Source organism: Falco punctatus (assembly GCF_963210335.1).
Source record: "Falco punctatus genome assembly, chromosome: 2".
In the NCBI taxonomy this organism is placed as follows: domain Eukaryota; kingdom Metazoa; phylum Chordata; class Aves; order Falconiformes; family Falconidae; genus Falco; species Falco punctatus.
In genome coordinates, this window is record NC_137581.1 from 96134371 (window position 1) to 96161932 (window position 27562).

The 27562-nt window shown below is 41.1% G+C and overlaps 1 protein-coding gene across 7 annotated transcripts in view; it reads left to right on the forward strand.

Annotated features, from left to right (window-relative positions):
- The window catches only part of MID1 (midline 1), a 353212-nt gene extending 325816 nt beyond the window's left edge, over positions 1–27396 (forward strand). For 6 of the 7 annotated variants that reach the window (XM_080376926.1, XM_080376924.1, XM_080376925.1 and 3 more), the window contains one exon: positions 1–27396. In XM_080376926.1, the coding sequence (XP_080233052.1) occupies positions 1–349 (349 nt within the window). In that variant the 3' untranslated portion in view covers positions 350–27396. The other variant, XM_080376930.1, reaches the window with a different exon arrangement.
- Positions 27397–27562: the final 166 nt, after the last annotated feature.

A 27562-nucleotide genomic window follows, 5' to 3' on the forward strand; every position in this document is an offset into this window, starting at 1 on the left:
GTATGCCATTGGTATTTCCTACAAGTCAGCACCAAAGCACGAGTGGATCGGGAAGAATTCTGCCTCCTGGGTGCTTTGCCGCTGCAATAACACATGGGTGGTGCGGCACAACAGCAAAGAAATCCCCATCGAGCCTGCACCTCACCTCCGACGGGTTGGGATTTTGCTGGACTATGACAATGGTTCCCTTGCTTTTTACGATGCTTTGAACTCCCTACACCTTTACACTTTTGACATTACGTTTGGGCAGCCGGTGTGCCCCACGTTCACTGTGTGGAATAAGTGTTTGACCATTATAACTGGCTTGCCTATCCCTGACCACCTAGACTCCTCCGAGCAGCTCGCATGACTGCTAAAAGCCAAAAGGTAGGACGACACATCTGCCCAGGGTGGCCAGGCAGCTGCCTTCCAGGGCTTGCCCAGAGCTGGGGAACTGCATGGCATCCCAGCTGTCGCTGCCGAATCCAGCTGGAACTGAAAGGAGGAGAATATCTCTTTTCTGTGTACTTTGTAAAAAAGGACAAGACATGGCTTTAATAGTATCTTAGAACTTTCTTTGCAGTTGGTTTTGGTTGGTTGGTTTTGTATTTAGTCTCTTACAGGAAGATTTATAAATTATTTATAAAAAAAAAAGAAAAAAAAAAAAAGAGAGAAGGGAAAGCCTGGTTTGGACATCTGGAAAATGACTTCTTTGTTTTGCACATTGACGGTCCTATTAATTAAAGTTTCATCAGCCCTTTACATCATTTTATTTTGCAGTGGATAAAAGCAGGAAATTGGAAGGATGAAAACTGCGCAGTGGACAAGTCAGTATACTGCAGGTTTTACTCGTGCCAATGTTAACATTCTCATTACCAGTCTTACTGACTGTGAGCTCTCCTAATTTCTACTTTGCACATGGGAGTGTGCAGACCAAAAAGAACAAAAATAAACAAGTGAGGAAGTGAAGCTAGCCAACACAGCAAAAAAAGAAAGTTTAATTTACTTCTGTTCACAGGGCTGTGCTCTCCCTGTTCATAAAAAACATGTGGAATATCTCCTAGAAATGTGAGTGGATAAATCATCTGGTGATTTATTTTATTGATGGCAACGTTCCCATCTACCAGTGCTTCGCTTTCATCTTTGGGAAACAGTGTAGAATCACTGAGGATGTGAAAGACTGATATCATCTCTGAGGATCAGCAACACTGGAGGAGAGCAGCCAATCCAAGGTCTGACTGTAGACTAATTTGATAAAGCACGGCATCATTTAAGGGTTGATTGTAATAGAAGATGTCACGGTTCTGATGGTAGACATGTGAATGCTTATTGCTGATTTTACAAGGCTCAACATAGCAAGCCCAGCCAACAGCTCGGAAGTGAGACATGTGCCACTTTACCATTTCTTTTAAATTAAGTACAAATGTTTCATTGTCATACACTATGCAGTCTCTATAACAAAGCAAGGAAATCTGTTTTACATGTGCTGTATGGAGAAACACTGCAGCTGGTTTGCTCATAGTTACCATTGTTCTGGGTTGTTTGGGAAAGCACAGTCCTCTTTGTGAACGAGGAGTAAACAGCAAGTTTTTAGCAGCAGCGGGAATCTGCATGGGTAGGCTCCATGTTCATCCTGGTGTGGGTGGATGAACTTCAGGGAAGGCAACAGAGGTTGTACCTACTTTATCTCAAAGGTGAATCAGGTGCATTTTTTTTTCTCTTTCCCTCCTACAGAACAGAATCCCTTTGTAATTACTACAATGTTTACGTATAAATGATCATTTTTGGAAATGCTTGAGGCATATGACAACAGTAAAAAAATGGTTTTCCTACAGTGTTTTGTTGTTACTATGCAAGTGGTGAAAATCTGCCTGTGTAGAAAAAGGGTGAATTGAATATGAGCTTTAAGAAAAGATTTGCTCAGTAATTTATAACCATGCTTCTGGTGTCTTTTGAAAAGGATGCCTTAATGCACTTTTTTCCACTAATGGGTCCATAATAAACTGGTCCTAAGCTCAGCTTCAGATTTTTAAAATACTGATTCTCCAGGTACAAAGCTGTACTACAGTTTGCCTTATGATGATGTAGAAAACTTATGAGCAAGATGAGGAATACATACATGCTTATTTGATTTTCCCCCTTTTTTAACAGAAAATAAATGCTTATCTATGTTCCTTTGATTTCCCTTTACATGCCCTTCTAACTGCTGAATTAAATGGAGAAAAGTCTGGCAGTATGTTAGAGGAACCATAGCTTTCAGCTGGGGCAGCATCCCATGGTTCACAGGCTGGAGCCACTGATCTTTCCAGAGTTGACATAAGTAAGGGAAAATAGTGTGTACATATAATGAACTGCGGTGTTTATCATAGTGTCTTTAATAATCAAGAAACCTATACTCTCAAAGATGAAAAAGTAAATAAATCCTCAAACATTACATTTTATAATTGAGCACAATGTTATCAACACAATCTGATGTCATTGCCCAGATGATCTGGCCTGGGATATTTGGGAGGTAGCTGAGATGGCATGAAAGTTATTATAATGAGTTAACAGGAGATGAATGATACAAAGCAGTGATAAAAAGATGCAGGAGGAAAGGAGTTTTAATCTAGGATTATTGCCAAGTTTCTGCCTAAAAGGAAAGGGTGTATCACCTAAGTACATGTAGCAAAGCTGTGTGTCTTCTTTTTTGCCAGAAATATTAAATTTAGAAGCTGATTTCAGTAGTGGACAAACTGAAGATGCTGTTCGGTGTTTGGCCATACAATGTTGGCAGAGATTGAGCTGGATGGAATAATACCATGAATTTGGAAAGATCCCAAATGATCTCACATACTTTCATTGTAAAGATAGACCGTGAGTCTAAAGACAGGTTATGGTTTTGGCCAATAGAAAAAGAACGGTCTGTTATCTAGAGGCCGTGCTGTATCATTTTTATTTTAACACAGAATACTTCATTTGGAACTAAGCCACATTTCTCCAGTGGACTATTAATTCAGTCAGTACTCTTTGTGCATATGTTTGTGTATATATGTACACATATGTATGAGTACACACACACCAGTATATGCACAAATATAGTGTGTAATTTGTGTATTTGCATACATACATACATACACACACAAACTGACAGTAACTGGTCAGGTGTTCCTTTTTTTGCTTGTTTCTTGGACAATTTTATGTTCTGTATGACTATGAGGAAACAAGTTTGCTATGAATGGTATTCTTCTGGACATTTTTTAACAAACAAAATCTGTTTATTTTACAATACTTGATTCAATGCCTGATAAATCAATAAAAACATCCATGTGAAAACGTAGCTTCTCTGGTCTGTGGCATTTTACATGGTCCATAGCAATCAATTGAAATCTGAGGGAATGGTAATAATCCTTGTGTAAAAATAAAACGTGGTACTTTAATGTAGTGTGCAGTATTAGATGAGGGGATTCCCTGGTTTTTGAAAGTTTTGTGACTAGGAATGAGGTAGCATTGTATAATGCTGTGTTTAACAAAGGCAGGTTTTTGAGGAATAGTCTGCCGAGATGCAAGCAATGAATGTAGTAGATAAAGTCTCTGTTGGTATGATGATTATTTCAAAGCTGTATTTGAAACCCAAGTTGGTATTCAGCAGAGTTAGAGCAAACTATAGCACAGTCTCTTTAGAAGACAGTAGCATCGTCTTGGAATGGTCAAACCTTGAGGTAATGGAAGGATGGGGGACTTTTTTCCCTTTGAGGCCGGATAAGATTTTCCATGTGTCAGGCTCGCATGTTTTAATGCACATCTAATAGGGAAAAAATAATTCAGGAATGGGCTGTACATCATAAATCATTTAGCAGACTGTCTCCAGCCCACTGTAGTTTCCCATTGTTGCCTTTCAGGGAGCAGCAAAGTCGCTATGTTTTCTTTGTCTGTTTGGGTATCCCATTTCTCAATTGCTCAGTGAAGAGACCACCACTGAGCAGTGGGTCCCAAAGGTAGGAAGCATAATAATCCCTAAGGTGTGGGTACACTGAAAAGTTGGAAATTTGCAAGTACAGGTGAAAACACATGCACGTTTTTCATTATATTAGCAATAGTAGGTCACTAAACAGCAGTGTGCATCATCTGTTTTAATCTTGCACCTTAATTGCGAAGAGTATATTCTTTCCATGTTAGAAAATGCAGCAGGACACCATTGACAGCAAAATTAAAGTGTCAGCTCTTTAAGCAGTTCATTTTGAGATGACCAGCTTTTACAGCACTATGAGGAACTATTGGCCGTGGGAGATTTCATTAAACCATTATTTGACATCAAACACATTATAAGTATTTCTTTTTTTCATTATTCTTGTCTAGTAGTTCCCAGAGTCTGCTTTTAGTTACAGCAGCACAAATTTCAGATAAGCCCATGCACCAAAACGAAGTGAGTATTGCTAGTGTCTCTCATCTGTACCACCAAAACTGAGGCTATTCATTTTAATTGGAAACACTGCCTTCATTTCTGGTTTAGGAGTGAAGAAGTGTTGGACGCACACAGCAAGTACATGCTGGGCCACCTCAGTAACTTGGCCAGGGCACGCCTGGACTGAAGGCCATTGGATGGGCTGCTTTGGGAATCCAGTCATAGACAAAAAATGTGCACGGGTTGCATATGTAGTGATGTGCTGGCAACTTTCTTGTAACACCATTTCTAATGTCTTTTCACATACTGGTCTTTCTACTAGTGGAAGTGTATATTAAGATCCAGGAATGTAAAATGCAATATTGTCCTGTGGTTTTGGGTCGGTTGCCCATTTAGAAAATAGCACAGTGTTCTGAACTTCAGCCTTAACTTTTGTCTTTTACACATGGAGGGAAGCCCTGGTCACTCCCAAATGCTGATGGTAGGTGTTTTAGATTATGCTGAGCTATTTCTTTTTATTGTGCTTTCTGAAGTGAAAGAAGCTTTTTTTACGTTTTAACCTTTGATTTAGCACTTGGTTGTCATATAAAAAAATCCAGAGACCAAAAATCAATATTGCTAAGAGTGTTTCAATGTGGATAAGACTCTTGGTTTAGACTGTGAGGCTTAAGGCATCTGCATACATAAGTCTCTGTGCCAGGATAGACTGATTCATGTGGAAGTTGAACAGTAAAGGTACAAGTGTTTTCTTCTGAGGTAGGCTTTTGCATTAACTCCACTCTTGAAGTAGACTATTCCTTTTCTTTAATTTTATAAAATTGGTTTTCTATTTCAAGTGCAGACCATGTTAGTAAGATTGTAAGTAATATAATTTCTCACCATGCTACTTATTTTAGCAAGCCTTACCAGGTCACGTGCCTCCGGCAGTTTGCTGAACACATCAGCTGCAACCATAACCTTTGCAACATCACCTCTAACGTATGGACTAATGTTTAAGCCATTGATCAAGTATATCATTTTCCCAGGTGGGATTCATCTTGCTTTGAGTAAGGAACTCTAGCACAAATGGTGATACCAGTTCAGTGTGAGAGGTTCATATATTTCACAAAGATGGTATAGGAAAGATATAGGCTTGAATACTATCAACGCTGAGGCAGTTCTGGTTTAGAAGCATGGCAATGTATTAGGAAGGCATGAAGTCTTCTGCTACAATGTGATCAACAGTGTCATTATTGCCGCTGCCTGAGAGAGGGACAGAGGTAGCAAAAAATTCTGCATCAGCGCTGAGGGAGGTCATTCAGAGTGACAGGACAGCTGGAAACCTGCCAACGCTACCTGCCCTGGCACCATGCTGCAGCTCTGAAAAGCAAGTCTGCACCTCTTCTTCCTTTTGTTACAGCTCAGCCGCAATCCACATTCCCAAATGACAGGAAAAAAATATTGCAATTATATGTTTGAAATTCTAACCTGAATAAAAGCAGCAGGGCAGGGATGACAGCCCCAGGCCTTGATTCTCCTTTACTCACCCAGATTTTTACATCTGTTGACTTCAAAGGAGATAGTCCTGATTTACATAGAGGTAGATACAAGCCCATGAATCTTCGGTTTCCAAAGGGTCAAACCGAAGTGAAGCAGGAGCCCCTGTGCAAACATCTCAGCATTCCTATTAAATCATGTCTTTGGAGAAAGCACATTTGCTGCTAGCAAAACTGCAGTTTCTCATGAGCTGTTTCCCAAGGCCAGCACAGGTGTGTTTTAAAATGTATGGTTCTTTTAAAATGTATGGTTCAATAACATTCTTCTTGGGTGAATTGTTCAAGCAATGCTTTGCTGTTTCCTCCAAGCAGGGTGGGAACAATTCTCTTAGCGGGTGCTGTGTTACTTTTATAAAATCATGAGAATGGCAAATACATAAGTTATGATACAATGCTGCAACATAAGACTATTGTTCTTGGACTTCCACTTAAAAATGGATAATAACTAGAGGTTTAGAAGTCTACTTCCTCTAACCGTCCTAATTTATATAATTGTTTGAATGTATGGAGATATTTGCTCTCAAGAAATATCATCTTGTTTCTTTTTAATTCATGCAGATAGATAGTAATTAGGAGTATTCCTGAAAATCCATGAATTCATAGAATAGCTTCTAATCGAGCCTTTGAAAGACAGCAAATGGAGGCTTTGTGTTTTGCATAACATTACTCGTTGTACAGGGATGAAAAACTGTAACTGTTTACATCACTGAAACATTAAAAAAATGACAGCAACTGCCACACAAGAGGATGGGAAAGTTTTTATTAGCAGGTTTTTATTTCTTCCTCATTTTTATTTTAGATGGAAAACCAACTATTCCATTTGAAAATATTTTTCTGTTATCCTTCCATTTCTTCACTTTGCATTTCTGTTTTCAGTCTCATTTTCAGATTTTAAATATTTGTGTAAAAAGAAGTGTCTGTTTCAGAAAGTTAGATTTATTTTTTATTTCTTTGAAAATTATGTTTTTCAGGAGGCTCACAGAAAATGAAATGAGAAGTCAAAACACTAAAGCAATATGGCAGCTTGAAAGTCAAGAGTATTTTTGAAGTAGAAGTTAAATAAGGAATGTAGACAGGCCTGTGTCTGTTCTACAGTTACTGAATTATTTGGTTTCATTATTCTGGGCTTAATAGTATTGCTCTCTAAAATCAAAACAATGTTATAAGATCTGATTAAGGAGCAGAAGCAGAGGAATAATAATTTATTTTAGGTTAAACCTGGAACAAGTTCCCTTCAATAACAATATATATATGTTTATCTCCAACCTCATTAATGTCATGAATGTCAGCTGTTTTTTTTAAAAAAAAAATAAATTAAATATTGTATGTCCTCTCTAGCAGTAGTTCCCAGCCTACAAATCTGTGTCTTTCTTGGGAAGTATGAATCTAATTCCTTTTGGAATTGGGAACAGGCTCTCCCTGTGGCAGGTGTGAAGGTAGTGCTAGCACAGCGAGAGCATCTCCCACTTGCAGGGGGCAATTTGATCTTTATTTCTGTCATCTTGTCTGTGTGAGTAGTAGTGATGACCAAACTGAGGATAAAATAGGTTCACCAGATTTGTGGGTGTCGGAAGAGAGGAAAGGCCTGTCTGGTGAATCACGGCTAGCAGTTACAACCAGTGGTAGACCCAACCCAGATTTAGATATTAGCAAATGGAGATTTGTTCCTTGATACAATCAGTAACATATCTTTTTAATTTCTTCAAGTGACTGTGATCTCTTTCTCTCAATTTGTCCATCCGTTTACATTCATGTGATCATTGAACATCTGTTGAGGTTGGAGTTGAAAATGTTTGAGGTGGTTTTAACTGTTAGGATTTTGCCAAACTACTTTGAAAACAAACATTTCTGATAAGTGTCAGTGGTTTATGGTAGTGGGTTGAGGTGAGGAATAATGCAGAACCTAGAGAATACATACAGGTGCAGACTGAGTTCAGAACAGTGTAATACTGCTCATAAGAATAGTTTCCATCAATCCTAATTGAAATTATTCACATAGGTGAAGAGAGAGAAACACAACTGAATTCAGCCTTGGCATGTGCATGAATAACAGTCAGTGCAAAGTAGCACAGGGGCTGAAACAATTGAAAAAAACAGACCTTTTTACTTTTCTGTAAAATTAATAGTTGATATTGTTTCTCTTCTAACAGTTGGGTCACAGCATTCCTACCTTGCATATATGTAGACAGACAGGAGTTATTATTAAGAAAGTGCCCCAAGTTAAACTGTAAATTCTTACTAATGCAAGACCAGTTGAGGAAATTAGGATAAATCTTTAAAGATATACACTAAAAGAACAACAGATTAAAAAGTTACTTATTCACAATCAATAATTCAAACAGCTGCATCCAAACTGACCTTTCTTAGACTCCTTACTCTGCCTTCCTGCATCCCTCTGTGGAGAGGATGAAACAGGAATGCTTTGCCTTTCTGTTCTTAGGAAGTCAGTGCTCCATATTAGTGTTACTTGGAAATCTCTCAGGATGAATAAATTTAGCAGGAACAAGTAGAGTTCTCACCAGTCTTAGAGCCTGAATAAGCCCTTAGCCAGGGGCTAAGGCTGAATTCAAGGCTGAATTACCACCAAGGTATGAATGCTTTCACGTATTTTTGACAATGCAAGAAGAAACGTAGCAATTAAAAAAAAAAAAGTGACCAATTTTATGCAAACATGGGAATAGACGTCATTCTGTCCAGCTAAAAAAAATAAAATAGCAGCTACAAAGCTGTTATTTAATAGAGGAACAGGAAAATATTTTTATGGATTTGGTATAAAGCATCTGCACTTGTGCTGGTTCTCATGCACACAGAGGTGCTGTAGGGTTAGGTCCTGACAACGTTTTATCTGTCTGTGCAAATAATACCGAGGGGTGGGATGGTGCGTGTGGGTACAGCTTTCCCTAGAAGTGCTCCCACGGGCCCAACTTTTCCTGCTCGTCCAAAAATAGGAGAGAGAAGCCAGTTTCCAAAGGTCTCTAGCACTAATCCTGCCCTGACCTTTCTGATGGCAGGAACAGTGAGGCCACAGGCTGGCCCTTGGCTCCACATCTTGTGTAGAAACAGGAATATGCTATGGAGCTCAAGCAGGCTCCTCTGGCTGAGGAACCTGAGCCTGCAGAAAGAGAGGTTGAACCAGCCCCACTAGCAAGGTTCAGGCATTTCCCCAGCTTCTGCTATAGTGAGGAGATGCAAGGCAAATCTTCTTCAGGACAGGGTGTGAAGATGGCACATCTTCTAAAGGCATACCTAAAAGGCTCAAAGAGAAAATGTTGTGGCGTTCATCCTCAAAGGAAGGTCTGCATAAGGCTGGGGTATGTTTTTCTGTGTTTCCATGAAGGCATGAAAAGCTGCCTCCTTACGGCTCAGGTTTGGTAGTGCTTGTGGGCAGGCAGGCCTCACAGTTGATTTTGAACACTGGAAAATCATTGTCCCATGTTTTACACCCCACTCACCTAAAAGTTTGACAAATGGGAAGAAAAAGTTGTCAAATTCCACTGCATGAAGGCTTATACCGCTAGTCTTTATTGTCAAAATTAAGACAGTGCAAAAAGAGGCAACCAAACCCATGTGTGAAAAATCATTTGTTACAACTGATACATCTGACATATTTTTAATCAGATATTATAATAGTAACAGAAACAAAGTGGAAAATTGATCATGACTGGAACTCTGATGATGAAAAGTAGAAATTGAAGACAGAAATAAAATAACTAGGGAAGGCACCTAAGAAAGTACAACTAGAAAGGGTTGCTAGTACAGTGCAATAAGTCTGGTAGAAGCTCATCTGGAAGATGGCAAAATGCTGGTCCTCCATAGTGAAGAAAGGTGATATTCAGTGTCACAAGATCAGAGAAAGGATCATCAGAAGGAAGAGCCCAGGTTGGAAGGGGGGACGTATATGCGGTTTATTTAGTCTAGCAATTATGTCTGAATGGAGATAAGGTCGTTGAGTCTGTAAACATATGATTAGGGGTAGCACCAGGAACAGAGAATAACAGTTTGAAAAGTCAATATTGGTACCAGAATAAAAGCAGTGGACCTGTTTATGGACAGGTAGGTCTATAGACATCAAAAGGGTCACTTCATAGGACAGCAAGAGGAAAAAGGAATCCTGCTGTGTCTGAGGTGAAGCTTTGTGTGTGAGATTAATCACACTTCAATCTAAATGTCCAAATATTAATTGACTAGGCCCAAGCATATTTTCTAGGCATCTTCTATAACAAATGGGAAGCAAATAGCATCTCCAAACATTCATCCCAGATATTCTAGCAACCTAGCTCAGAACGGGCAGAATCCCTCTGTAGGAGTGATCTTTCATATTGGTCACATGAGGAGTCACAGGCAGCTAACGTGTACTTGATACCTGCCTTTTAGATAGGTAAAGGCAGATAAAGTGACTATGACTACATATGTAGCAACTGGGATACCGACATTTTTGTAGTGGCAATTATAGAGTAAATCCATTTTTTATATACATAATACAGAAACTTACAGACAGCTTCTGACTTAAAATCCTTGCTGTGCTGAAGTAAGCAGGGAATTTTTCATTGGACTCAGTGAAGCCCAGACTTTGCCTCTTAAATATGAACAAGGTGAAATATTCAAGTCAGAGTCATATTAAATGCAGACATCTCCTACAACCAAAGACTGTTCTATCCACTGAGCCCTTGCTTTTTCAAAGCAAGTTATTCAGTAAAAATGGCCATCCAGGCAAAGTCAACGAATGAAAATGCATCTATCTGACCATCAAACAAACCTCCTTGGAGATGATACGTGTTTGCATGTGTTCTATTGCCTTGATCATGTGCAGAAGTATTTTAGACTCCAAACTGGGTTGCTTATCCAATGCTGCAAAATGCTATGTATTAATAGTAAGCATAGTTCTAGCATTATTCTTAAAGTTTGTTTTAATAGATGTCACAACCAGGTCTCTTCTGGCATTGCCTGAATTCAAGATGTAACTACAAGATTGTACGAAAGCTAGAATAGCAGTTGACATGGCTGCATCATTCATTCCTCACAATAGTAAGCATATATCGGTGTGATAGACTGAGTACAAGCATTAAACTCACAGTGCCTGTGCCAAATGGGTGTTCTTTATGGAGTCAAGAGCTCCTCAGCAATAATTCCTTTGGAATGGAAAAGTAGCCAGCACTTATAAGTTAAAAGGAATGCATAAGAGATAGCTGAGAAGTGCTGTCTCTTTAACATTGAAGTTGGGTGCTGAGGTCAAAAGAACTTATTTTACTATGTAATTTCTTTGCATCTTCTGCAAAGGGAATAGGGCTGGTTCTCTGAAGGGTAACTGAGAGTCCTTTTGATATTCATGGCAGATTGTTTTGATGGCTACTATCCAGAAAATCTTAATGGAGAAAGAAAAACACTCTGCAGGTGGATGTAAATACTCCTTTTTCCAGGGTTTTATCTTAGACTCACCTCTTTGCACTGTATAGGTTACTTTCAGATGTTCCTTTTTATATATTTCTAAACAGCATGAGTATTTATCTAATGATGCTGTGGTGAGGTATGATTCATCCTTCAGGTTAGCAGGGTGCACAGCTGAAAAAAAACTTCACATGCAAAGTATTGTTAACTGTTTGCTCTTCATAAAAGGGAAGGAAATGACTCAGGCAGGAGAGATGGTATGGTGAAGATTGTTAATGCTCTTCAGGCTGATAGAACAATATTTCCTCAAATAAAAGTGAGAGTTTCTGCAGGAAGCACTTCCTGATGGGAAAAGGATTAACACTCCAGGAAGGATACCTAAGGAAAACCAACAGAAAATCACCCAAACTAGGCAAATATTTTGGAAAAGGGTTGGCAAAGAGAGATTTAATGGGGTTCAAGTCACAGTGAAAAGTGGAATATGGACATGACTGAGATAGTATGGTGTGCTTTGGAGAGACCGGTCTGAGAATTTCTATTTGCAAAGAGTATGGGATTAGTTCACTAGCAGTGAAACCACACCGGCCCATCCTGCTTAGGAGTCTCACAGCTGGAAGCAGCAGCAGAAAATAAAGGAACTGAATCACAAGTCAAAAAAGGTGAAACTGGGATAATTTTCTCTTCCTTTTCTACTCATTGAAGAGAAAGAGGAATTTGAAATATCCAACAGCAGGAAACAACACAGCACGAAATACTTTTGTGAAATTACTGTCTTTCTCCATACCTTTGTGATTTGTAACATTAATCATTAAGCTGCAACTTGCTTCATTACTTTTATTAATTTTCACTATTTGAATGAAATGTTCCTTCGTATTTTCGCCTAAAACTCCGTTAAGCTACAATCCTGATTCACATGCAAGCAGGGCCTTACATCCTTAGGTATTTCCCATTCCATAATAGTGTGGAATTAACCCTACCTCCTTATAAACTCTGGGCCCTTCCAGCAGCACGGTGGGAGTGTAGAGACGCTTTTTTCCAGCTCTAATTGGCTCTACCAAGGTTTTTGCTAAATGATGTAACTAGGCAGGTACTGTGTCCCTATGAGGACTCTAGGTTTGGGAGCTTGGTGTGTTGGTGTGGCAGAAGTAGGGCTGATTTACCTTTTACACAGAAGCAGGCACTGATTAAGTGGTTAAAAGCAACAATGGATGGTTTCGTGCCAAAGTGCTGGAATGGAATGTGTCTGGAAGGTGGTGAGAATGTTTGATGCTGGATGACGAGGAAGTTTTGCCAAGGCACTGTTGAGGTCTCACTATCAAGGATGTTAATAAAATGTAACTACAGTCACTGTAATGCAAAAGGATTTGACAAAATCTTTGTAAGGTTCTTGTGCTCTGAATGGTGTTAAAATATGGAATTTATGTAAATGTTAATGAACTGATGTTTAGTTATTGGAATAAGATACTGCAGGTCTATTGTGGGATATATATAAATGAATGTGTAATCTAGGTGATTTGGGTTATTAAAAGATGGTTCTTTGGCCATCTGTCAGTGATTTTCTTTTACCAGGCTAAGGAAATTGTGGATATGAAAGGAAATAACAATTTATTAGCAAGTTTTGTATTGTATGAATGTGTCTTGATTTTTTGTAATAAAGAATGTTAACTCTACCTCTTAATTTCTGCTAAAGTAAACCTGTGACTTTCAGTAATGATTTTAATTTAGGCAGGATTGAGTTTAACGAAAGTAAGAGTGGCAGTTAAACATTCTCTAATGTCATTCAAGGTAATGGTCAACAGACTAGTAATTTGTTCATGGATCACTGCCTCGCTAAAGAATTCCTGTTGCAGGGAAATCACAGGGCATATGCAGCTGGCAGCAGCTTTCCAGAAATTTATCCCATTGATGGCTTTGAGGAAAACAGTGAAAGCTGTAGTGAGGAAAAACATCCGGTCAAAACATGGTTGGATTTGCCTGACTATTTTTCATCAAGGATAGCAGTTTTCATGGCAAGGGGAAGGGCTCCCAGCCTCACAACCCTCACAGCAGATCCAGGTGGCTTCCTGAGAGAAAGCCACTCTTCCCTGCTCACACAAGCTTTCTCCTCCACATCATTTCATAGGAGCTTGAACAGTTCTGGAGAAAAATTATTTTGTGGTGTAGAACTATTGAAGTCAAGGGTAGTAATAACAAAGCTAACTTTGGAGAGGTGCACAGGTAAGGGAGAGAACAAAGAAGCATTCTACTGGGATTAATGAGCTGTAGGCAAGATGAGTAAAACAAAGTTCAGAGGATTTTTTTCTCTCTCTCTGAATCAACATAGTTTGGGGATTATCTCTGAGTCACAAATTCCAGCCAGAAGTATAAGAAAGGTTTAATTTCACTTTTGGCTGAAAGACAGCTTTCCGTTCCTGCAGACTTGCCTCAGAGATACCCTATCTGAACTGGCTCAGAACTGCCCATCGTGCTCATGCTAGAAGAATCACACCTATTTAGTTACCTTTTATCACTGAAAAATGAAAAGACTATGAAGTACATGAGCCAACTACAATACAAGATTTATAAACTCTACACTTTTCTCCTGGCAGAGGCATGACACAATACATAGTTAATCATTCCTTGAATTAGCATTCTTTATAATCACTCTAGTCAAGGGAAGCTTTTGGTGAATTCAGTGCGTCTACAACTATCCCAGTCCTGCGCTGGTGTCCCATCGGCTAGACCAGGCCCAAGTGCTGGGAATGATGAATGTACCATCCTTGCCCTTCCCAGAGTACGTGTTGAACCCCTTTACGGTGGTGTGGTATATCAACACTAGTAAATAGGTTTAACTGGGACACACACATGGGCCTGCAGAATGAGCTTAGCTGAAGCTAATTCTGACACCAAGAGACATAAACATCCAGATTTGCCAGTTAGGTAGCGTTTTGCTTGCTGTGCTTGAAGACTAATACCACATCCCCTACGCTGGCTGATTGTTTGTTTTTGGGTTTTTTTTTTTGTTTTAGGTTTAAAGTCCATAGTTGAGTCAGTCTTTCCCACAAGTCATGCTTTTGGAGATTTGCCGTCGTTTGGGTTGCTTCCTGGTGGATTCTTTTCAACTGATCTACATTGCTTTTGTTACAAAGGCTGTGCCCAAAACTGGATACAAAGTTCAGTGCCAGACTTTAACATCTGTTCAGAGAAGAAGGATAAAACTAATCTTCTTTCAAGTGTTCGAACCCCAATTTAGTGCTTGCCTTTCTCATGACACCATGGCAACGTTGAATAACATACCTGTCACAGTCACGGCAATCCCTGTAGGCTCTTCAGGAGACCTAGCTCCAGTCTGTCTTCACCTTGTCAGTAGCATGTGTGGGTTTAATCCCCACCTTGTCAGGATCATGTTTGTTTCCAGTACTGTGATACAATGAATTTATAGTCTGCCTTTGTGTCAGCTGCAAATGTAATAACTATATCCTCTGTTCCACCTCTTTGGGGTCTTTGGGACCTAACCAAGAAGTGTTCAGCCTGAGATACCACCCCCCACCCCCCGAGGAATACCCATCAGTGCCACTATTGTGACAATGAACTTCATGACAGCTACTCTCTGAGCGCAGTTTCTCTCCTATACCTACTTGTGGTAGTTTCAGTCTGATAACAGTTCCCTTGTTTGCTTCTAAGATTGCCACAGGAGACAGTGCCAGAAGCTTCACTGAGTGCTAACAATGTGACAAGTGCTGCCTTTTGTCTCTTCCCAGCTCTGGTTACCCTACTGTAGAAGAAAATAAGATTTGTCAGATATATTTCTTCTTGACAAATGCATGTTAACTTCTACTCATTTTGAAGCTATTTTCTAGGTGCTTCCCAATTTATTTTACATGAACAGGCACATAACAAGTTGACAATGATGACTGTTATTCTAAAAAAAAAGAAGACATGATTCTTATTCCAAAACCTAGATGCCTTCTCCAGCATTCTTCCAGTATAAAACAAACAACAAAAAATAGTAATTTTAGAGCATATGAAAGAGGAAACAAGTATTCTATGAGATGTTTGGTTCAAAAATAAGATATTAAATGCCAACATGTGACTAGTGCTTGAGCATAGGCATCCAGTGCCATTTGAGAAACCCCAGTGCATAGGAGATACCTGCAGGGGCTGGCAGATGTGCCACAGGTTCTATGGGAGACATGGCTTCTCCAGAGCAGCAGGCAAGGTACTCTAGGCACATAAAATGCCCCATAGTTAACAACTGGGTCATTCCTTGTTTGACCTAAATTAATTGACCTTAATTTTGTCTTTTTAATCTCTAATGGATTCTCTGCTCATTCAGTTTTATGTTACTGCTGAACTTTCATCCCCTGTTTTTGGTAAGCCCTCTTGGGCATATCATCTTGAAGCTCAGGCTAAAAGGGAAAAAAAACCACCCTTGTCTTTCTATTTCCTACCCTTTTAGAATACAGTTATTTTTATGTGTAATGAGAAGGAGGAGAGGAATCCTTTCCCTTTGCTATATCCTCCTCATAGCAGACTTATCAGTAGCTCTATTTAACTGCCTTTGCGCCAGTAATTACAGTGAGTCAGAAACCATTCCCAGCACTGCTGCTTGCATTCGAATTACTGGTGGTCTCTCAAGTTTTGAAAAAAGTCAGGAAGCGAAGAAAGGGGATTCACATACTCATCTGAGTTCAGAAAAGTCCTTAGTGGATACAATAAATCACCAGCCTAATCTAGGAAGAGAACATACGCAAAAAAATCTCATACTATTGGGAATCAGGATAGCACTGTGATGCAAATGGAGAATCTTAGAATCAGAAGAGTATATGCATAAGGAAAAAAAGTCAGCTGAAGTTATTTTTACTTGCACAGAAGAAGCTAACAGGCGCCCTTTATCATACTTAAAGAAATATACAGCAGAAGGCACAAATTCCTCCATCTATGTCATGTCATTTATTCATTTAAGGCCAGATCTCTCTTACTGCAATGGCTGGAGGTGCAGAGGTCCGGGGCTGCCTCCATGCTGCTCTCCCCTGCACGCGTTGCAGAGGGGTGGATGGATCTGTGTTTGCTGGGGGACCAGGCACTCTACCTGAGAAAAGCAAAGCATCCTTTCTGCACACCTAATGGAGGCCACATATGTGCTCAGGATGAAGCTGCCAGATGTCTGTCTGGCCATCCCGTCTGCCTACATCATGGAGAATCCCGGGGGGAGACTCATCTCCTGCAGCAGCCCCCTTGGCTCTGCAGCGGTACCACTGCCAGGGTGTCAGCCCCAGCCCTGGGCTCCTGCTGACCTCCGCGCACTCTGATGGTTCTCACAGTCTGGGGTTCATCCCCCATGTGCCATACACATGTGGGGATCAAAATTAATGATGGCAGCATGTTGCCTTCAGTATTAGCAGTGAGACCATCTGTGTGGCAAGGACCCATTGCACACATAATTCTGTTCTCTTTTAGCTATGTCCACTTTGGCAAGTGCCCAGTTTTTAAGCTGGCTGTATACAAGCCAGTTGTGGTCTGGAAGCTGTAGAGCTGTGTTAACACTGGACTTTCCCAGGTTAACACATAATGTTAGGAGGCAAAGTGGAAGAAGTGAGGCACTTTGTTGCAACATAACTCCCATGCTAGCAGAGCAGTATACTTTCCAGCTGAGGCAGGTTTACAGATGGTGTTCCCAGAGTGTGGGTCTTCTCTAGCCGCATGTGCAACCATGCTTCAACCAATTAACATCTCATCCATCGATGTAAGTGAAATACAAGCTAAGTCTTCATAAAATGGATTTGAAACAAAAACACTTCTCAAGTGTCCTGGCAACAAGACTTAACAACTTTTTTCCAAATATGCTTCTTTTAAAAAACCACAAATTTGTAGCCTCACATTTTTTCCAGAGTTCTATCAGTGAATTTATTTCAACTTTCCATCTGTTTTGGAGATGTCTTTTTTGTGCTTAAGAAAAAAAAAAAAAGTTAAAGAAAAAATGCATTCAAAATGTTCATAAATGATTCAATGTTTATTTCAGGATCAATTTTAATTTATTATTAAAAACTGAAAAGGCATGTGAACGCTGTGATTCCTGATCAATGAACAGCTATAACATGACAAGCAATCCTAAATGTGTTCCATTTACTAAAAATCTCATCTTTTTCATTCTGAAGTGGTTTCAATTACAGAAGACTCCACTTCCTTTTTTTTTCCAGTGTCTCCAGGCCAGATGCTGCCAGGGTAACACCTCATACCCTGTGAAATGCTCAGCAGCAAGTCTCAGCTTCAGCTTCCAGGGGAAGAGCCAGAGTAAGATGAGTTACATCTAGGAGGAGAAGGTGCTTGCAGGACCTTGTTGCAGGTCTTAAGCCATCGAAGGGACATTTTTATCCTAGTCTACTTGTAAATTAGGGCATAGATTCAGTAAATAGATATGTATATATTCACACTATATACTACCTACCTTTAATATTTAGCCTAAATAAATGAAAGTTTCATGTGGGTAGGTATCTAGATAGCTGGATTGGTACTTTTAAGGCCAGAGAAGAAGACTGGCTGCTTCCCTGTTTTCTGGGAAGGGTGGCCTCGGAGGTCAGCCCCTGGGCTGGGGGCTCACCCCTCACACCTGTTAGTGTGGCAGTAAAAGGGAGCAGGAAGGTGCGGTTCAGAGGACACCAGGCACTGCGTGCAGGCATGCCAGGGCAGCCTGCGGGCTGGTTCAGGGGATGGGGAGGGAGCTGCCGGCCAGGGGCAGGCAGGGCATGCCATGCCACAGGATGCTGGCTGTGGGTCCAGCTCCTTCAAAGTGCACCAGCATAGCTGTAGTGGGGGATCTACCAACTGGGCATCTTTCAGCCTGTGCAAAGGCTTGAGGAAGGACTGTACACAGTTTGTGAGTACACAGCATGTATTTATTGGCTGATAAACACTAATGCGCTCACTGCTCACCGGCAAGGCTCTGCTGTCCCAGCAGCCATCAGCCAGGCAGGGAAGTGCCATCCCTCATCTCCTGGCTGAACCTTTGTCTTTCTGAGCTGTCATCATCTGCCTCTCTGCTTACCACCACCACCCAGTTCTACAGCTTTCACATCAATATTTCCCTCTGGAGTCCTGGACTAACTATTACAGATTCACTCCTGTCTTTGTTTTCACTTTTCTTTGCTGATGTGGCTTTAGCTTAGGAGAGGCTCCTGGACCCCCAGCAGCAGTTCTGCAGGAGCAGTGCTGAGCCAGGCTTCTGATGGTACTCGCAGAGTCGGCCCAGGGTCCCACCGCCCTTGGCATTAAAACACAGTTCTGTTCAGTGATTTACACCAGTACCTTCCAGTGCAAATGTGTCTCCTAAGTGCACACTCAGGGTGGTTTTAAAGATTTCAGTAGATGGAGAGCTTTTATATTGAAATTATTCCAGTGGTTAATGTTACAGAATTATGGTTTTAAAAAACAAATTTTACCTTAATTCCACTTCTAATTTATCTGGTTTCAGCTGCACATGAAAACACACAATTCAAGAGTTAAACAAATCAAAAATCCTTTTTTTGAGAAATATCTATACCTGGGACAATGGAGGTGGAAAATTTCTTAGAAGAATAATGGTTTTAGAACTTGGCATTATACGTATGATTGTTAAAAAAAAAAAAAAAAAAAGCTTTTGGGGGAAAATTATCTTTTTCCCCTCCTGTTTAAATCATCAGATAATTCAATAAGCAGAGGAGCAAGTCTCTCTGCTTGTCATATTCTCAGCTTTAATCTCAGCTATAAAAAGATAGTCCATTGTTATGACTTAAAAACTTCTACTGTGAAAGGGAAATATAATAACCTTTGCTGTATATACACCAGGTGTTTTTTCCTAACAAGCACTGTTGATAGAGTGATGTTTAATCCTTGATGGCAATATCTAGGATATATTGAATTGCAATAAGAACACTTTCCAGACACAGTATCTTCCAGGATTATAAAATCTGTGGACAAACCATATGATTTTGTACAATGGCATTAAATACTGACTTGTAGTGCCAGGGAAATTCGGGTAACGTAAGTTTGATCTCTTATGTGGGAAAAATCCAGAGTGTTTAATAGCTTTATTAAGTGGCAAGATTTTGTTCCTGTGTATCAGGTCAGCAATAAATTCTTACCCTACTACTGTTATAAAACTCAGTAACAGAAACCTGAAGCTGTGTTATATGACTCTCCCCTAGGAAGGGTCAGTGATTCACTTCTCTCAGTGCTGCACAATGACAGTAAGAAGCATCAGACATACACAAAAAATAGGAAGACTTGTGATCCAAACTCATTACTACACAATTGCAATTTAATGTACCACTATTGAAAAAATCATTTGATTATCATGATCAAAGTGGATTCTCACTGAAAGCAGAATTTGGGAGGCAAAAATGCTTATTAAAATACACCGAGAATTCTGCATGAGCAAAAAATTAAAGGGAAGAGTGGGAGGAAGAAAAGGCTAGAGGTAGGAGGTAGAGTGGTTTGCACCCATTCTCACGTGACATTCTTGATCAGGCATCTAACTTGTTCACCATTTTAAAAATCCTGTCTCAATCTAGCATCATTTTTAATCCTTATCCTGCAAGACAGGTCATGGCCTTAAATGTCTGTGTTTTAGTCTTGTGCCCTGAAAAAAGTAGGAAAATCACCACCCTTCTCAACTTGAAGCCTCTAAGTAACAGAACCCCAGGAAAACTAAATCTCACGTCTCTTAGGGCCTTTGCCTAGGATATCTTTGCATTTCTGTAAGACCCAGCTCATTGTTATCACTGATAAGTAAAATCAAGGGTTCAAACCAGCCATGGCCACAAACTGGAACACAGGAGAAAGTTGATACATAGGGTTAATGTGGCTCCAGCAGCTCGGCACAAGGCAGAAGTCTGCCTTTGTGTTCCAGAGCTTGAAACGCACCTCGTTTCCACCTCTAGGCAATAGTAAAGCATGATATAGAATTCATGGGAAGGCATTAAGTATGTTGTAGCCAGGGAAGTTTTAAAATGAACCGGGATTAATCTTGCCTACCAATTAAATGCTAATGATTTAGCCTAAACTAGCATTTAGCTTCCTGCTATAGCCAAGGGAGAAGGACAGACACCTCTAAAGAGTGATTATTCCACCCTCTTCTGAACTCCCAGGGTGGGATGAATCACCTTTCATAAATGTCTGTAAGTCTCCACAGAATACAGGAGCAGTCGAGATGATTAGCTAAACTCACAACTTTATTTCGAGTCAGCTTAAACTAGATGAGAATATTTTCACTGCTGGTGATTAAAATAAGGCATTTTTCACTGCTAGCATCAGTTGTCCAGACAATTGTCAAACACATCCACTTCTATCCAGTACCATAAATAGAGAAAAACATGGAAATGGAATATGGTATTTCAGCTAGTTCGTTCTTTTTTTCCAGGTAGCATTATTCAAGTCTGGCACAGACAGTCTGAGTAAGTGGCTGTTCCTCTGATGCTGATTCCTCACATTGAGTAAAGAATGCAATCTTACAATGTTGCTGGCTACACCAGAGCATCATCAGCCTTCTGTGAGCCTGACATCACATAACATTCTATCACAATCCCAACTATTATCTTTATATTTTGAAAAGATGAAAAAAAGAACATCTGTCTAGAAAGACTACTGCCTGCCGTGAGTTACTGACTTTTGTTAAGGAGGAATAATTAAAGCCACGGTAATGCAAATTACTCCAAGTGTGGCAACTCTGTAACTGATGCTCTGCAGTTCTGGAGCTGCAGAGCCAAACAATGAGGATGCCATTGTCCTAAGTAATATTACTGTACCTTGAGGACCAGTTCATTCCAGTTATAAAGCATGATGGCAGATGCTTTTCATTCTCAGCCTCTCAAGAATTTTCCCAGGCTGGAGATAGGAAAATGGGTGATGTGACTTTTCTAACTTCCTTATTCTTTCTGAAACTATGTCTGTTTTCAGGAGCTTGACAAGCTAGCTTCTTTGAAGAAGGTGTTGATAATTTCCATTAGCAGCAGACAGTAGTTTTTTCACTGGCTTTCACCAGCCAGGGAGAGTACAAACCTGCTTTGTAGGAGGCAGCTCACATAATCCTCGGGGCTTCTAGAGTTTCATTGTGTTTGGTAGAGTTTCATTATACTGGGGTAGTGAGGTGGTTAATACCTACCAGACCAACTGAAAGTTTTCTGCCCCTGTGAGTTCCTGTCTCATTTAGTTTGTTTCTTCTGCAAAGTAAGATGAGAGTTCTTTGCAACAGCTGGGCTCAGGTTTAATTCAAAGACATTCAGTCTTCGAATGTCAGCTGTAACTGGCCTTTACTGATTACTGATCACAATATACTTAAGCAGAAATGAAAATACAGATAATATATATAGGCAGATAAAGATGATAGATAGATAGATAGATAGATAGATAGATAGATAGATAGATAGATAGGCAGACAGACACACAGCATGCACAAGGACAGCCTTTACACAGACATGTCATACATAGAGCCTTCTACAATCCACAGTTTCTCATCTTCTACAAGGTGTACCCCTAGTTACCACATTGCCAAAAAACAGCTTTTCTGAAGGAAAAAAATACTTAGCTACCCCCTTAACTAAGCAGTCATCCACTGAATGTGCATAGAAAGGCTTTGATGTTCCCAGCAAACATATGGTCACATTTGGGAAAGAAAGCAGCCCCAGGGAACTCAGATTTCCCCATTTTCTGGTGGGTTATATAGAAAGGCAATACCGAGAGTGGCAAGACTTGTGTGACTCTGCTTGGGTCTTGCAGATGGTGGGTGAGGTTAAAGAAGTGGAGAGATGCTGAAGAGTTGTGCTGGGAATGTGTGTTTCCCAGGGCCATGCAAAGCTGACTGTGGGACCGGCACCGCTGGGGGGAAGAAAGCCACTCTAGCAGGGTAAACCCTGTGCCTGTTCATGGGGACACCTTGGACCAGGAGTATTAACCCTGGAACCCAAAAGGACTGGTCTCTGCTCAGCTTCCCTGGGTGTTCTGCAGAAAGTGGCATAGAATAAATCCAGCCTCAGCATGAATGACCACAGTTCAGATCAATTTTTTTTAATACTTGCACCTAAAACCAAACCAAAAACAAATGAGGCTGGTACATTGTTGGGAAATCAGCATAAATGACAAGATTGCTAAAGAACACACCAGGATTTTGCTGTACACAAATGATTGTCTTTGTGTGATTTAAGGAGACATTTATCCTTCTAGATAATTTTAGCTGACTATCATTTATCTTTATTACTGTATCAACTGTAATTACAGAACAAGTTATTGACATAGGAGAAATTAAAACTACCCATTTAGCTCCAAAGCTTTGTTAAGATTTTCTTGATCTTTTACACCTTTTTTCAAAACAGAAAGGACATTCTCAGCAAGTTCAAGACCTTGATTGAAACAACTGTGAAACAACGGTGCATTCTTCCAGTGAGACACACCACAGGGCACAGGGCAAAGGGAAGTAAAAAAATCAGCTTTGTGCTCAGGACCAAGAGACATTTCTCTCTATAGGGTATCAAATCTAAATCTAGCTACTGTCAGCAATTCATTGTTACCCCATGGCTCTTTGCAGCTTTGGTTGGGATTTCTAATAACTGTGTTGTAAATCTGTCATCATTTTCCCTTTTAATTCTAAGTGACTTTTCATCTGACAACATGCCTAAGAGTATATCAGGGAGCTTTTTTCAGTACCAGATGAAAAGTAGATGGGAATAATTCTTTTTGTTAGTTCCCACTCTATTCACATCTCTCTGTCTCCTCAAAATGTATCCCCACAGGCACCTTTGCTCCCCACAGTCATTTTTTCTTAATCTTCCTGCTTTTTTCTCATAATCTCATAGGACTCCCTTGTCCATGAAGTTTTGAAGTCTTCCTTTCCCCACCCACTCCCCTTTCATAAATGGTATTAGAGTACTTTTTTTTACCATGGTGCTACTTATGCTGGAGCCTCCCACATACAACCACTGTCTCTGCACGATGCTGAAACTGTGGGCACAGAGCTGGGCAAAAATCAGCTTTCAGTTTGTTTCTGGATCATGTCTTCCACAGCAGGAAAAGCGGGGGTCACAGAGGGATTTGAAAATCGTGGTCAAAAAGCTACAGATGTTGCATCAGAGCTAGAGAGGATCCAAATAAAAATCAGAAGTTTAGCAGGTTCCTAGCTTTAAAAGCAGGTTGATACAATGGGAAGAAGGGGGAAAAAAGAAATAAAATAGTATTTGCAACATACAAGAAGAAAATAAAAGGAGCTGAGCAGGGACCATAACTGAAAACACTGTAAAAAGAGGTTAAATTACAAATCAATAGTAAATGGGGTACAGGTAGAAAACAAAATCATGATCTCTGCCTCCCTATCCTCAGTACTGCAGTAAGCTTTCAGGGCTCTGAGTACCTGTGTTTTTTACAAAGCCTTTATGTATGCAAGTTCTGGAAAACAGATGCTTTGACAGTTCCTGCATTCCTCCTGTTAACTGTCAAAGACTGTAGTAGCACACTGCCTGGTGAACTCAGCTAAAATATTGAAAGCTCCTTGCTGCAGACAAGCCACTCATTGCTGACCCAAAAGACAGGTACTTTCTTACTTAGCTGGTGGAAAAAACCCTGCCAAGTGAGATTGGATTGCCTGGTATTCTTTAAAAATTGCATGAGATCTTCTTTTTTTTTTTTCCCTCTCACTTCTGTATGGGCTATTAACTGGAAACTCTCATTAACTGAACAAGAATGGTGCCATGAAAACATTTAGTATGCAAAAATGTACCTTTTTTAATAACAATCTCATTTTTAGCAAAAAAAGTCTGCTGCATTAGTGCACCAAAGATTTGTATTTTGTCTTAAACCCACAAGTAATCTGTAGGTATCTCTTGTTTGACCCTTCTTTATAGCTAACACATATTGCTATTTATCATTGAACACAGAGGCATCAACTCTAACTTGAGCTCCATTGTCTTAAGCAGTGTACAAGTCCAGGATAAGAAATAAGCTAATGAAATTCCCAAAGAAGTGTATGTGTGTTTGCATTAGTTGTGAGCATATAATTCTTTCCCTTTGTCTGAGATTTATGCATGGGTGCTTCCATATGTGCGTAAAAAAACCCAACACATGCATCAGCACACACAGGTGCGGTAAGTGCAAAATTAACGTCGTGTGGCATAGGGCTTTTACAAGCATTGTGTAAATTACCACATTTCTAAAAAATGAGAATCTTTTGAGTTAAATGGGCATACCACAGAGTAGTGGGGTTTGAAAGGACCTCTGGAGATCATGTCATCCAACTATTCTGCTCAGAGCAGGGTCATCTGGAGCTTGTTGCCCAGGACCATGTCCAGTCAGATTTTGAATATCCACAGACAAAGCCTCCACCGCCTCTCTGTGCAAACTGTGCCAGTGTCTGATTATCCTCAGAGGAAGAAAGTTTTTCTTATTTTTAAACAGAATTGCCTGTGTTTCAGTTTGTACCTACTACCTCTTGTCCTGTCACTGGACACCACTAAGCAGAATCTGGCTCTTTCTTCTTTATTCCCCCCACCGGTATACATGGACAAGATCCACTTGAGTTTTCCCATCTCCAGGCTGAACAGTCCCAGCTTCCTCAGCCTCCCCATACAGAAGATGCTCCTGTCTCTTAACCACATTTGTGGCCTTTCACTGGACTCACTCCATTATCTCCATGTGTCCCTTGTCCTGAGGAGCCGTGAAGTGAACTCAGCATTCCAGAGTGTCTCACCAGGTCTAAGTATAGATAAAGGTTCACACTCCTTGACCTGGTGGTGACACTTTGCCTAAAGCATCCCAGGATGCTGTTGGCCACCTTTGCCATGCTGACTCATGGTCAGCTTGATGCTCACCATACCACCCAGGTCTTCCTCTACCAAGCTGCTTCTCAGCCATTTGGCCCCTGAGTGCCTGGTGTTATTCCTCCCCAGGAACAACATATGTAAGATTTTGCAATCGTCTTTGCTGAACTTCATGTAATAACTCTCTGCCCATTTCTCCAGCCTATGAAGGTAACCCTGGATGGCAGCACACACATCTAGGATATCAGCCACTTGTCCCACTTTGGCAGCAAACAGCTGCAAACTTGCTGAGAGTCTACTCTGTCCCAACATTCAGACCATTAATGAGGATACTAAACAGTAATGGCAATTGTACTAATCCCCTGTGACCAGCCTCCAGCTGGGCTTTGTGCTGCTGGTCACAACCAACTAAGTCTGGTAATTCAGCCAGTTTTTAATCCATGCCACTTTTCATTTTTCTTGGTCACATATTTTTTGCTGTCCTCTTGACACTTCATTATCTGCATGCTCATGCTTGAGCTGGGCCTCCTTGGCCCCGGTTTGTTGATTAAGAAGTCTGTCTTGTGCACATCACCCTGTATCTTTTGCTTACCAACCCAGTCTACTATTTCTTCTCTTGACTGTGGATCATCATTTCCATCCCTCGCTGTTCCTGCTTTAAAGGTCTTCTCCCCATGCTGACCAGCCTGTTGGCAAAAATGTTTTTGCGCTATTTGCTCAGCGGGATCCTATCTCTTCTAGACTGTCCCCATCGACACAAGATGCACAACCAGGCATTGAGTTGCAGGATTTGTCCACTCTTGCTGACTCCCTTCCCTCTCATTGACAGGATCAAAGAGGAGATAATGTGCATGTGGACCCCCAAGAGTTTCATCCTTTCCATGAGAGCCATGTAGCCATCACTGAAATTTTCCAGGTCTCTCCTCCCTTATTGCTGGTGCCATTGCAGAAGAACCACACAGGACTGAGGGGCAGAAACCTACAGCTGTTTCTCCAAGCTCATGGCAATGAGCAACCTCCCCCAAAAGCAGGCTGGACTGGCAAATGGGAGCCTCCATCCCCACAGGAGGGAATCTCCCACTGCTGCTGCAGCTTCTTCCAGCTGCTGCCATGGGGTCAGGCTCAGCAGCTGCAGTGCTGCGCTGGGGAGAGCTCCCAGCCCCTTGACTGCTACCAGGGCACTGAGCCCACTTTATAGGTGCAGACCTGCAGGCAGAGAAGCAGTCATTCCCCTGATGCCCAAAGTCATGAGCTTCTAGCCTTTGCCATTGTGTTTCCATTTCTTAAACTGATAGGCACAGACTCTGCCTGCCACTCAGGCTCCTCTTGCAGCCACAGAGAAGCTTGGGTCCCTCTCCTTTTCATCATCCCTGAGGTGGCACAACCTGCTGACCTCCTCTCCCTGTTGACATAGAGCCCCCTCATGGGCTGCAGGTGAGCTACCCCTCTGCCCTGGCCCACAGAAGGAGGCACTGGGCACCCCTCGGTGTCCTGGACCCGCATCCTCCTGGGGGAGCTCGCTCTGGGTCAAGGCTTCTGCTGTGCCAGGGGGAGTTAGTTGCTCCTTGTGGCAGCTCACCATCAGTCCCAAGCACACGTAGAGGGTTTCTGTCCTACTCTTCTGCACCCTTCTGCACCAAGTGCTGTGCCTGTTGGCTGCCTTTGCTAGCTGCACGTGTTCTTCATCATTTGCTCAGTCTCCATTCAGGTCATCTGACAAATCCCTCGCCATAAAAATCTCCAAGTTTTATAGCACACCATCAGGCATTTTGTGCATGCCTACAGAAAATGGGCTCAAGCTAACCTGCTGAAGCATTGCTCATAGCCTTGTCCTTGCTCTTCTCTCTATACATAATGTATAAAGAACAGGTTAATAATGTAGTTATATTGAAGATACTTTTGCTTATAAATAAATGACTGAATACACATGCCTGTGCACGTGAGGAGTCATCCAATAAGGCAGGCATTCGGCACAGGACCCATGGCAATGTGACAGATGTTGCCACAATGCCTGAAAGCCCAAAAGCCAAATTTGCCAGGCTCATTCAGGGGCTTGAAGAGCTCTAGACCCTGTATGGGGACACATTAGGCTTTCAGGTTGGGGTTTGCCACCACCAGCGCTGTGGTGCCAAAGACAGGCCAGAGTTTCACACCTGGTTATCCTAGCATCGGTGTATTTGCTTAGGGCTCCGGAACTACAGGTGTTCCCTGGTGGAGCAGCTGGCCAGCTTGGCACATCAGAAGAGCACCCTATCCACTGGATCCTGGAGAGCAGTGGCACCCGCACCACCTTGCTTATTGACATCGGGCTGGCATGCAGCCAGGAAAGCCAAACTGGGGAACTCGCTTGTAGGTTTTGGATTAAAAAAAAAAAAAAAAAAAGAAAAGAAGCCAAGAGAATTTCCACACACAAAAGAGTGGAAAATAAATATTTTTTCAATCAAAATATTCCATAATAAATAACCTCCTGTGCAATAAGAGCTCCCATTTTCACAGACAGAGCAGAAGAAGAGCTTAAACAG